Source organism: Uranotaenia lowii, chromosome 2 (assembly GCF_029784155.1).
Source record: "Uranotaenia lowii strain MFRU-FL chromosome 2, ASM2978415v1, whole genome shotgun sequence".
Lineage (NCBI taxonomy): Eukaryota > Metazoa > Arthropoda > Insecta > Diptera > Culicidae > Uranotaenia > Uranotaenia lowii.
Window position 1 is genome coordinate 271,509,428 of NC_073692.1, and position 13,722 is coordinate 271,523,149.

Consider the following 13,722-nt stretch of genomic DNA (forward strand, 5'->3'; position numbering starts at 1 on the left):
GGCACCGGTTGCTAGAAATTTGATTCAAATAGGCCTTTTTTTCAAAGATTTAACGCGGACCTGATAGCTTCACAGGCAGAATCAATGTCAAATGTCAGAGCCACATATGTCATGAGTTCGATTCCAGGTCATTTTCAGCTGAAAAATAAAAAAAATATCATGTAGAAAATTCAATCCGAGAGATCTCCTCAATATGCATAAGCGAATATAAAAATAATTACAAATTGAGTATCATGGCCGAAAAATGAACCGAACAAAAATCCAAAATAATTTTTTTTTCGCATGGTCGAACCTCATTCGAACGCCATTTGCATTTTCCCAGCATTTTGCCCGCCAACCTTGTAGCATCAACCAATGCTATAACAGTGCTTTTATACACAGAAAAAAATAATGACAATTACGTGTCATTGAAAGGGTTTCCCTGTAAAATAAAACAGCCTGTAATCAAAAGAACATTTAATTTTAAGTTGATTTCAGTTAAAAATACAGCAAATGTCCTGTAACAAAAAGGAGCATGACATTTACTGTAGTTTTACAGGTCACAGTCTATTATTCTTAAGTGAGCAGATTATATACAGGTTGGTTTAAATTACTGTACTGTGAAATTTCTAAGATTTGTCAATCAAAACAAAACAAAATTTATCTGTGTTAGCAATTTATCGACTGTTTGTTCCATAAAGTGGTCGTGCTTTGGAGACTAACGGGAATTACATTCGCTGGATAAGCTTCGCGTATGCGTAGCGATAATACGTAACACAGCCGTAATCTTGACAAAAAAACATCTACTGGAAAAACTTGGTCCCCAAACCAAAAACGACAAACAACAACAAATAAATGGTAAAGTTTGTATATAAATTCGTCAGATTATTCTTGTGTGCTCTCTACTTTTTTTTCTAACGTTGCTAAATGGATGTTGCCTAAATAAAATATAGGCAGCGAGCCGAGTTTTTTCAGTGAGACAAACAGCTTAGCGGAAGTGTCGTTTAATATCCGGGACTAAACGGATGGCTGTCAAATTTCAAGCGAAACGAATTTCGCTGGCTTCATAGTCCATGGACCGATTGAGTTTGCCCTCGGAAGTAGGAGCATGCGGCGCAACGCCTCCCGGTTCTCGATTGGCGACTCCCAGAGGCGTTGGAAGTTTGGAACCGCATCGGTTGGGATTTCCTCTCAGGGTACACCGGGAGCGATTCCAATGGTCCTTTTATAGAATTGCTTCCAAAGTTGATCGCGAGTAAGTAACTTCTAGCCTCAATTTTGTTCTATTATCAATTGAACTTTAAAAATGTTACTTTTAGCTTTTACCAGTACTACTGGAGATTCGGTACTGGCGGAGAATTTGGACATTGTTTGCCTGGACCTAGAACGATTCCTATCCTATATAGGTTTCTCTTCGTTACCGGGTGTTGAGAAGTGATTTCGATACCTTCTAGATCGAAACTCGTCCATGGTTCCGCTATAGCCAGTTTCATTTAAGTATATCACATAACTATCATTTGCAACGCATTCTGGGCTGACCATACGAAATTGATGCTGCCCATCGGAATAAATTTAAGTTGCCACAAGATGCTGGACTAGTGGGAGGAATGTTTTGGCCACCGTTTCCACCAACCCTAGAATATCGTCCTCATTATAGTCCCACATATGCACTAAAAAGCTTATCAATGGACACTTTGGCAAAAAAAGTAAGTATTCTTAAATTAATTTCGACAAGACTTTATATTTGACCTTTGAACTTTTCAGTGGTAAATGTTTAACAGGCCCTCTGAGCCAACGTTTCGAAATAGCACTAGCAATGAGATTAGCAACAGTAGTTCCGATGTCGAACATAGCCATTCGCGAAGCATCATTTATTTGTTTAAGAACGAAATCAACATCGAACTGGACAGGGCATTTTGGATATGTGGTGATTACAAGCAAGGCTAAGGAAAACCAGACTAAATAGTACGGTGTGAACATACTTCGCAACAATAAAAAAGCTCTGGCAGAATGTGGATGCACTTCGCATGAAAACACAAAGTTATTCGTAGCAAAATAATAAAAAAAAATCATCAGGTAAAAAAAAAGTTTTAAAAAGGCTTAGTTGTAATTAACCCAGATTTTTGTTATCTTTTTAGGTAAATGAAACGGAATCCAGTTGAGAATTGTTTAATTGTAGAAGTACAACTTTGAAGGAGCAGGAGGTTCAACACTCAAGCTCAACTACAGTAAATTTGAAGGATTGTATCAAAAGTGATAGTACTGGCACAAGCGAACGATATTCGCAATTTTTTAGATTATTGACTGCGATGCTGACTGGTCACTAAAATACAACCCGTATGTTGTAAGAGCTTCAAAACGCTCCGAAACCAGCTGGCGTGGCTTGACCAACTTCAGAAACTGGAATGCTTTTTTCAATTGAAAACGTTATTTATGGCAAGCAATTATATTTTATTTAGAATTTAATACTACATAGCTTCTAATGGTTAAAATATTAACTATTAGCAATAAATTATAAAATTGAATCGAGAAAATCGATTTCACAGATTTTATAAGTTTCGATGATTTCTCGATTGATTATTAACTTTTCTGAATACTACGCATATGAATTTAAAGAGTTTAAGGAAGATAATTTTTTTTTGTTTGTTATGGGAGTTTAACAAGGAGTGTCATTGTACAACAGTAACTTATTTGTAGGATATAACTTTAATAAGGCTCGTTGTTTTCTATTTTTTCAAGGCGAAAAAATCATTTCAACTCGAATTAAATTTCAAAATATGTGATGAGGTCTCTCATACAGAGCTAGGTTAACTTGAGATTTTATTTTCTTCTAACGTGACTTTATTAAAATTTACTTTGTATGTAGTAGTGGTAAGAAGTAGAAGTAGCAATTCACCTCAGCTTATTATCTTTATTTATTGGGATCCCACCCAAGCGTATGCCAGTTCGGTATAATGTGTAGGAGAAAATTCACAGAATACGACTAAATAATAATAAATAGTACTCATCACAAAAAGATTGTTTTAATTTTGAGATGAAAAATCACAATTTAATCAGATTGCTAAAAAATAAACAAAACGAAATCCAATAGGAACGTTATTTCCAAATTTACAGCCCTGTAATTTTAAAGCAGCCTGTAAAAACATCGTCACTTTAAAAATAAACGACACGTAATTTTTTTTTCGACCTGTAAAATTACGATCAATGTCCTGCTCCTTTTTGTTACAGGACATTTACTGTAATTTTAAAGAAAATAATTTTTGCTGTGTAGGGTTATACCAGTTTCTGCACTAATGCAGCAGTTAATTTCGCCAAACCTGGCTCACAGAGCTAAAATGATGCACAGAATCAAGCACTATAGCTGACGCTAGAGCAGAGTTGATGCTAGATTTTAGTGCTTATGGTTACTTGGGTATGCGTGTTGGTTTTGAGTTAAAATTAAAAAAATACATCTTTGAAAACTTGAAATCACCGGAAGTGGTATGAATATCTTTACAATATGAGTATTGAGTGAAAGGGCCCAAATAGTAGTAAAAAAATTGTTGCTTGACGCCATCATTAATTCAAGATGGCGGCTTCCGCTTTTATTTTCAAAGCTGTAAATTACTGAAAATATCGTGAAACCTTCACAATATGGTTATTAGGTGAAAGTAATGAACGAGTAGAAGTCAAATTTCGTTGCCCGTCGCCATCTTAAATCCAAGATGGCGGCTACCACTCAACTTGAAAATACTGTAAATGACTGAAAATCGCATAAAACCTATATTATAGGGGTAGAAGTTGAATTTCGCTATCTAACGCCATCTTGAAATCCAAGATGGCGGCTTCCGCTAAACTTTAAAATGCAGTGAATGACTTAAAATGACATGAAACCCAGGTGGAAGTGGGTGGAAGAGCTTAACGAGTAGAAGTCGAATATTGCTATCTTATGCCATCTTGAAAACCAAGTTGGCAGTTTTCTATAAACTTTGAAAATGCTCTAAATCATTTTTTTTTTTTGTACGTTTTATTTAACGAGGGATTAACCAAGAGTTTTCACCCTTCTAAATCATTGAATATCGCATGAAACCTCCAAAATATGGGTGTTTGTCAATTGGGATAAGCTATAAAAAGTTTATTTTTGCATTCTGTCGCTATCTTGAAATCCAAGATGGTGTCTTCAGCTGAACTTAAAAATACTGTAAATGAATGAAAATAGCATGAAACTCCCAAATATATTGTATTGGGTGCAAAGGCTAAATGATAGAAGTCAAATATCTCTTTTTGTGTTTCTCTGAAAATCTGTAAGTGACTGAAAATCCCACAATACAGACCCCGTTCTTTTTTGGCAACATTCGATTTTGGCAACATCGAATTTGGCACATTTGCCTAAATCAGACGGTTAACAGAAACAACATAACCTTATAGTTTTCGCTAGAATAAGACCAATACAATTTAAACATAATAGCATGATAGGAATAATAGAATTACATAAATGGCAAAAAAAACAAAAACTATAAACAAAACAAGAAAAGTGCTAAATGCATTAGAAACATAATGAAAAAATAATAAAAGTGATTTAAAATGAACTAAATTGTCTTAAAATAGTAATTTTAATGTAGTATTACGTGAAAAAAAGTTGTGTTCAAGCGATTTTCATTGATTAACAGTATTTTAAATTCAGTGGGAGCTGCCATCTTGGATTTCAAGATGGCGTCGGAAAGAAAAAAATCGAATTCAAGTTTAGCCCTTTCATCCAATACCCGTATAGTGGTGGTTTAATGCGACTTTTTGTCAGCATTAAGCATTAAAAGTTGAGCGGATGCCGCCATCTTGGATTTCAAGATGGCGTCTGATAGCGAAATTCAACTTCTACTCGTTTAGCCTTTTCACCTGATACCCATTTTGATGGGGTTTCATGCGATTTCAAGTCACTTACACCATTTTAAAGTTCAGCGGAAGCCGCCATCTTGGATTTCAAGATGGCGTCAGACAACGAAATTTGACTTCAACTCATGATTTATTCCACGGGTCATTCAAAACCAATCCCTTTTCATTCAAAAAGTCTGTCCTCATTTACTGTACTAATGATTAACAACTCAGGAATGAGGAACTCAACCTTAGCGTGTAATTGGTTGGCTTGCGAGAGAAACGTCAAATCGTAGCTTTTTTTGAGGTCATCATTAAACCATAATAAAACTATGAATTGACTCACGCCATGTTGGTTGCAAAATCGAAGGGCACAAAATGACGCCATGTTGATGGATTCACAATGCAAGCATTGGAAAATATTTTTTCAGGCCTTTTTCCATCAATTCCATCATGATTGACCATCAGATTTGACGAGGCGCATTTATTTTAAGATACTATTTCATATACATTTTACCTAAAATCTTGACTGGCAGTTGAAAAGACGCTCAATATATGGTTAAAACATTGCTTTTTTTAGCTATTAATTTTACCAGATCATATCTGAATAATGCAATCATCATTCATCAACCATTATGGTTGCTGGAAAAAATAAAAAAAAACTCCGAGAACTGACAGAACCGAAAAAAACAAAAATTTCTACCATGTTTTATAACAGCTTTTTAAAAGCTTTGGTGACCAACATTGATGACCAACAATTATATGTCTTGATGACGTTTCTAGGGTAGGGCCAAATAGCCTGATTTTGGCTTTATTAGAGTCCAGGTGATGTTATAGAATGCGCTTTAGCTTTTTATGAAGATTAATGCGATAGTCCAAACGAAATTTTGCTGACCATAATAAAGCTAAAATTGTTACTTGGGTTATGATCAGCTGGATTCCATTTTTATGCCCTTCCAACGCAATTTTACTTCCCAACTTCTCGGGCATTGGGTTTCTATTTAAAACTTAAAAAAAATGGGCAAAATCCGGTTAAAATCCAGATATTTTCCATTAAAATTTTTTGTGAAACTAAATTTGAGTTTAGGTTTTAATTTAGCTAAAGTCACGACAAAATCCCGGCATTTTTTCTCGATATCCGGGCAACCGGAACGGAGCGGGTATTTCTCAATATTTTCCTTGAAAATCCAGGCTCCATGAAATAGGTAAAATCTTCGAAAGTGTCCAGAATTTGATAAAAAATGTGGTTCACTGTAAGTTAGAAAGGTGGCGCCAGTAGTGCACAAAATTTGGCTCTATCTTATTCTTGTTTGAGAGTTATCTCGTAAACCACAAGATCGATTGTCACATGCTCACATGCTTTTTACACAAATAAACATGCTAATGATGTATTTTTTAAATGGGCTATTTTGCGCGTGTTAATAATAAATTACTAGGTAACAACATAACTTTGCTAAAAATTTCATTAAATTCCACTAACGCAATCAAGTTATTCACAAAAGAAAGTGGTTGGTCCTACTGTTACCTATATTTATTTGAAACAAAAATTTGCATCTACATACATATATAAAATTTGAACAATAATAAAAATCCGATCCCTGTTGCTCATGAGTCATGTGTTCAACAAACTTTGAAGGATTTGAGCTTAGGAGAGATTCTTCCCCACAGCTGACGAAAAAGATGAACATTTTAATTATCCAACCCGAAGTGTAGGAAATCGGCTTTCCATGTGTAAATTTGGTTGTTACTAACAATGTACCGAGGAAAGGTGGCCAGCACAGACAACAATTCCTTTGAGGCCATGTATCAAACGCCCTTGCACGGAATGGGGGTCCTCGTTTCTTTGCTGTGCCATCAGCCACAGTCCGCCGGACGATGTTGTCACAACGATGACGAAAGCAGAAAGTAGATGATGGCGCCGACAACGAATGAGAATGATGGTGATGATGATGATGATGCTGCTGTTTCCGGTTTTACCGAGCAACGACGACGGCAGCCAACGATGATTCCGTAACGACAACGACGACGAAGACGATGGCGGGCGAGATGAATGAAGATGACTTTGGTGATGAATGGGCGAAAGGAAATAAAAGGAACTGATCTTGCTGGACCGTAAGCACTCGTTTTTGGTAACCCCAGGGACGTGGATGTAGCTAAGTCGTTGTACGATTGAGTCAGTCAGTCAGTCAAGTGATCTTCCGGTGCCAGGTAGAGTGCAAAGTGACAAGTGAAGTTTAACTTTGGGAGCAAGTTTCCGATTGCCCTGTTTCCAAGTGCAAGTCGTGCAGGGACATATCAGACCCAGTGCCCTTTACGAGGCCGCTTTTCATGTGCGTGGGTGACTCAAAAGGAAAAGGACTTGGCAAACGGAAACAGCAAACCTGGTGAATAATTAGAATGCTCTCGAGAGCATCGAGCTGAAAAATCAAGGGAATTCAAATCCGGAAAACATTGTCTAGCGTAGTTGCATTTTCTATCCGGCGTCAAATAAGCAGAGCACATTGCACATCAAAATCTATTAAAAGAGGGTGTCTTCTCATAAGCTATTGTTTTCTGATTTTTCCATTGAAATCCCTGCAAAGAGCATATTCAGAGACATACGTCAACAAAAGCAAAGTCGAGGCGTTGAGCTTTTTTTAGCTTAACAATAAACCTCATCATTCTATAGAGATTGGAACAAGAACATTTTCCTCTAGTTTCAGGATCATCTTAAATCCAACCACTTGTCAGTTTCGTTTTCCTATATTCTGCAAAGGCCGTTGAAGTGAGCGAAAAAAAAATCCAAGACAAATCCATTCAGAATATTTTTCGGTGAGCATCGTTACATGTGAGTGAATTTATGACGCGGAAAGCCCATGAATAAATTTTAACAGCCAAACTGAAAAATTGCGGTGAACACGACGCGATTGCCAGGAGCTTGGTAGGAAGAAAAACTAAATCTATTCCAACCGACCGACGGGAACGCGTGTAGGTGATTTGCAAAAGGGCGCAAAAGATTCAAAAACAGCAGAAAAATCCCACACGGGAAGTGTTGTTGCTGTTTGCGTTTACCCGTACCTTCCCTAAATTCGAGTGCATCGTGATAAAACCTGACAAATTCGTGCGATTTGCAGCCAGTGGAAGCACCAAGGTGAGTGGTTGATTTATTTCACAGTAAAATATGGTTAGGTGGGTGGAATAATCTCGACAGCTATCTGAATGAAGCAGTTTATTGATCAAGCGATTTTTCGACAAGAATGGATCGCTTATGACTTTTTCGAGTGGATAGCACTGCTTGATGGAAAAAGCGGAACATAGAACTTAACACTCATTACCTAATTTTTAAAAAATGTATGATCTTATAAAATGATTCTTAAAAAAATTACTGCGATTGAGAAGTGCTTCATTGGCAGAGCCAGATTGAGCCTTCAGGGTGCTTGGGGCAATTTTTCTAGGGGGAGGGGCCCTGCATTTTTTTTTAAATTTCTATTCCATCAATTTTTGAACAGCTTTTTTACTCTGCAGAGCGGAGTGAAGAGGGTAAGTGGCTTCTTAATTGAGAAACTCGTCAACTCACTCCCACCTTTTAAAAGAGTGATCTTCAAAAATTCTGAACCCCAAAAAATACTTTTATTTATTATTTTTCAATTTAAGAATAAACGTTTTTTTTTCTTATAAAAATCCAAATATACATATATTACAGTTCAAAACAGTAAGCTTTCTGCTAAAAAAATGATAATTAATTTTATTTTCAACTGTGCAAAATGTGTACTTTCCGTTAGATTTTTTTGAATACGGATACCATGAAAAGATGCGGATTTTAGTAAGATTAAACAAAGCATATTGTTTATTCCTATGAGTTAGAAAATAATTTTCGATACAATCTTGAGCTTGACAAGCGTTATCAACTACGGTTCACCTGCGGTCCCGCCTGGCCAATGGCATAATGGCTGCACTCCGTGATTGGTTCGAGATAATCAACATTGCACAATGAATCAAATGAAAGGAGCTGGGAACAAGCTACACAATCTCACTGTGCAGTTTTGAGAATCTCAATCTTTAATATGAACCAATAACGACGCCAGCCAAGTCCATGTAGTCGATAGAGGGAAAGGAAGGGCAGAACCACTTTATTAAAACCTGCGCTCCTAAGTCCTATAGCTTCTAACTTTCCTTGGAAAACTGAAGTTTTACTCTCACGGTCATAATTCAATGCAAAAAATGCATAATATTTGTTATACGCTAATTTAGTTTTCGTTTTTAATTAATAAATACTGAAAATGAAATTTCAGAGGGGGATTTCTACACGTGATGTACAAATTTTACGTATAAAATTATTACCCATTTTGAATTTTTTCTTTAGACTCCCGTGCCTATCTAGTTTTACCTGGTCTAGCAAATTTATTGATCCAACTAAATCTATATTAATATTTAGGATTTAAAACCATATTTCATCTCATAATTCGTGAAAGACACATAAATGATATTTGCTCCTTTATCTATTTTCCTTATTTCTTGTCGTTTCTATTTATTTTTGCAAAGGGTACGTTTTTGAGAAAACATGAAGTTGAGTATTTACTACAACAGTTGTTTAGGATGGACCATTTTTTAAATGGTATGATTTTCAAATATTGCTTTTGACTAAACTTACTAAAATAGTGAGGAATGCGAGAATTTCGAAACTTACTCAATTTTCAATTAATTTGATTATATTCATAAGTAAATATTTTAAGAAGAAAATTCAGATTACAAATTAGGTCACATCAACCTGGAATATTCTTGCCAAGAGTGTAAATGTATTATAACTCTGTATAACCTTTTTGGTTTCTTCGGAAACCTGGGTACAAAATCACCTCGGCCATCCACAATAAATCCGACTTTATTCCACGTTGTAATGACAAATTCTACCGGAACTTTAAAGATTCACAATTTTTGAGAACAACTTCAACAATTTTTAGAAAGGGAAAAATTTTCAACAAAAAAAATCAATACAAATCAGAAAGTTAAAAAGTCAGAAAATAAAACAAGCAAGAGATCAGTAAGGCAGCAGGCCAGAAAACTAGAAAGTCAAAAAGTCGTTCAAGTTAATAAGGTAGTCGGAAAATCTTAACTCCAAACATAATAAAAAATTAAAGTGAAAAAATCAAAAAAATCAAAAGGCACTTCATAACATGGCATATGTTTCGAGTTCATTGTTGATTGAGAACCTTAATCTTTAGTACACTTGTTTGTGGATTGTATTTTCACAAAAAGTGATAAAAGTGCGTAAGGTACACCGGGGCAAGTGCAAACGGAATTCACCATAGTTCAACTTGCACATGTCCTAGAAAAATATGTTTGTCTCCAAAAATTATCAATTATCGTTCGTTGCATCACTAAAATAGTTTTCAACAAATTCCCGTTGAAAAGGAGAGAAATGTTGGTAAAAAGCAACGGTACTTTTGTGAAAAAATTTCTAAGTTTGCACTTGCCCCGTTTATAGGGGCAAGTGCAAACGCAATGTTTTTTACAAGCTAATTTACAGAAGCGTCAGTGTATCGGTCCTAAAACGAATTTAATACATGTTCCGGTATATTTTATCAACTTTTTATGATATATTTGTGCAATATTAATTACTTTTTGGGACTCCATTTTTGTTGACTGTCGTTTTAAGCAAAAGACCTCCATTTAATAAGGCATTACGGAATTTTGAATATCCGCTTCAGATACAAAACTTTGGACACCACTTCTGACCATTTTTTATCATGTTGAACCATTTTGGAGATGATTTTTTCTGAAAAATCTGATGTTATATGTCTAAAAGATGCGTTTGCACTTACCCCAGTAGTGTCGTTTGCACTTGCCCCACAGTGTGGGTTGACAAGAGTGAATATTATTTCTACAACTTTCAGAGTGTATTTATCATAATTTTTCTGCTTACACTTGAATATTAGTCCCAAACACTCACCTTTCAACGAAAAATTGGATTTGAAAGCCTTTTTTTGTAGCCAAAATATGCAAAATAAAAATAATTTTTCAATTTTTTTGTAACAGAGAAAAGTTTGCATTTGACCCGAGTTTGCACTTGCTCCGGTGTACCTTAATTTAAAAAATCATGCATACAAATTGGGAGTACAACGCAGGAAGGAAATTTAAAAAATATAAGGCACACATGTTTGAATCCTTTTCCAAATGGCCTTAAAAATAAATATGATAAGATCTGAATACTTAGCTTTGCATCCTCGAAAATTTGAAACTCTGACCTCCTTGGCTATGGTTTTTAATTTCCCATGAACCTCCTGTCAAACGGCCAGCAGCTGTTCTTGCAGATTCTCCATCATCATTCCGCTTGCCATCCTTTTCGATCTTCTGAAGCCGCACATCTTTGTGAAACTTGATGTGAGGCAATTGAAAACGACTTTCCGGTAAATAATCAAAAAATAATTTTCGATACAATCTTTTGTAAAAACCACTATTTTTGACAATTCAGGATATTTCACTCAACTAACAAAGTCCGAATGATTGAAGGGAATTACCAGAAGGTTACATGGCGTCAATCCTGATTAAATTTTTATCATCATAACAATAATTCAGTTGAAAAAGTCAGAGTAAAAACTGAAATCAGAATTTGGCTTTCTGGTGAAATATAAAAGTATACCGTCAACTGGGGCATCATGCAACACTTTTCAACTTCAATGGCTTCTAAAATTTAATGTCCACAGATGGCGTACCGCTTGCACGCCAAAAGTTTCAAGGTGGATAAGACATAAAATTGACGTAGTCAGAAAAAAATATTGGTTTCACAAGATATTTTTTAATTTACAAAAACATGTTTTTAATGAAAAATTAAATGAAAACGTTTGAAAATTTATAGTTTTTAATATATTTGTGATGTCATAATGCATAAAGCACCATTTAAGTTATTTTGGATTTTGTTCGAATTAAATTTTACATTTTTAGTCAAGAATATTTTCATAGAAAAAGCTTAAGGGTACTGCATACATTTAGGGGTAAAAAATGCTACAGAAAATAATACTAGCTGAAATCATAAAAAATTGTGTTTGAATGGATGAAATTTTGAAATTAACAAAAGCATGATGCAAAACAATCATATTTCAGCATAGGGAAACGAGATTTGAAAGTTGAATCTTTGATATGCATTTTGATGCATTTTAGCCCAGACTGGTAACTGAACTATAAAAATATTTATTTGAAAAATTTGGTGATTGTACGAAAAATATTTTTATACCAACAGTGTTGGAATAGGATAAAAAAGCAATATGCAAGTTTGTAGGTGATATCATTAATCCAATCCGTCATACTGGGTAAAGTTTTTCACGGCATCAAAAATTGTAATAATTGTTCGATAATTCAGTATTCATATTTAGAGTTACTTTGTAGAATGTAAATTCCGATAAAGAGCATTTATGAAACGGTCGTAGAAAATAGAGCTGTCAATGATGAAAATTTTAAATATTTGGTGAAAATACGTTTTGAATAGTTTGTTTATGATTCAAGTGCAATATTTTAATGTTTTCTGTGATGTGAAAGTGGAGTTTCGTCGAAAAAATCCTAGAAGACTTTTCCCCCCTAATCGGTTTAGTGAAGACGGTTTTATGACCACGAAAGAAATCTAAAAATGAACGCGATATAATGGATTTTGCTGGGCCCTCATGATCCGAATCTCAGCTAAGATAAGTGGAGTTTGTTAAGTATTTTGGATTTCTAATGTGTCAATGATTTCAAACTGTAAAATTTCTTTTTTGATAGCTTAATCGTTGGCAGTAAGGTGTGAAATATTTCACTATAGGAATTTAAATTTGTGTGCAAGTTTACAAGAAAAGCTTTACAGGGTGACAAAAAAGTCCGGTCACACAGGAAAATATCCATATTTCAAAAAATAAGAAGAAAATCTTAATCTGGCTTTCAAAGCTTTATTCAGTAACTCATGAAGATACTTTACAGACGATATCTCGGAATTACACCACCTTTCTCTGATCGAACCAGCTTCAGACGTCTCGGAAAGTCGTTGCAAGCGGCGCGCAAGTACTCCATCGGCATTTCGTCCCAGATTTTCGTGACAAATCACTTGAATAGCTCCAAATTTGTTATTTTATAGTCGTTATGCTTCGAATTCATGTATCCTCACTCGAAATAATCCAGTGGATTCAGATCCGGAGACGACGGAGGCCATTCATTCTTCGAAATGAATTCGGTCAAGTTTTCCTCACATCACGCCTGAACAACCTTTGCGGTGTGGGATGGGGCGCCATCTTGCTGGAAGCAGTAGTAATGGTCTTCAAACAATAGTTCAGCTTGAGGCTGATCATTTTTCTTCAAAACCGTGTTCAGGTTGTAAGCGGCGTTGATTTTGACCCCTTTATCGATAAAAATAAGAGGCAGTTTACCTCTCTTGCAAATGGGTCCCAAAACCATCACTGACGTCTTATTTTGGAACCGGGAAACGTTCAGCTTGTCCGCAGGAGCTTGCTGGAGGCTCACACTCCAAACTCTATCATTTTGGCGATTGACTGTTTGCTCCAAAACGAACAGCTTCTCGTCCGAAAAATATTCTCGTCATCTGCGCGCCAACCGAGCAGCGATAACAGCTGTTCTTAACTCTGCCTTGGCTCACAACTCAATGTAAACAAACTGCACAGAAACGAAACTCTGCCACTTTGGTCAGCAAAGTTAGCCCTTTCATTTGACATATAGATGGCACCAGAGAGATGCAACGTGTAGGCTACAGGCGACCCCAAAAAAGTGTGACCGGACTTTTTTGTCACCCTGTTATTGCATTAGCATGCTTTAGTTGCTAGTTTCGATGGCCCTGAAGTTTGAAGTTTGAAGCAAGTCTATCATAAATATTATTTAAGTATCGCATTTAAAATCAGCATATTTCGAGGCGTTCATACTAAATTTGATTTGTGGCAGGGA

General features: G+C 35.6%; 1 protein-coding gene and 1 long non-coding RNA gene across 2 annotated transcripts in view; both read left to right on the plus strand.

Annotated features, from left to right (window-relative positions):
* The first annotated feature begins 891 nt into the window (after nt 1-891).
* LOC129744038 (uncharacterized) lies at nt 892-1,845 on the plus strand. Its single transcript, XR_008736786.1, has 3 exons — nt 892-1,234; nt 1,299-1,685; nt 1,744-1,845. It is a non-coding gene; the product is annotated as an uncharacterized LOC129744038 (long non-coding RNA).
* A 4,735-nt stretch (nt 1,846-6,580) lies between these two features.
* Nucleotides 6,581-13,722, plus strand: part of LOC129742642 (uncharacterized) — a 124,966-nt gene continuing 117,824 nt past the window's right edge. The window contains exons 1-2 of the mRNA XM_055734571.1: nt 6,581-6,732; nt 7,813-7,957. Of these exons, the coding sequence (XP_055590546.1) occupies nt 6,581-6,732; nt 7,813-7,957 (297 nt within the window). The remainder of the gene's footprint in view (nt 6,733-7,812; nt 7,958-13,722) is intronic.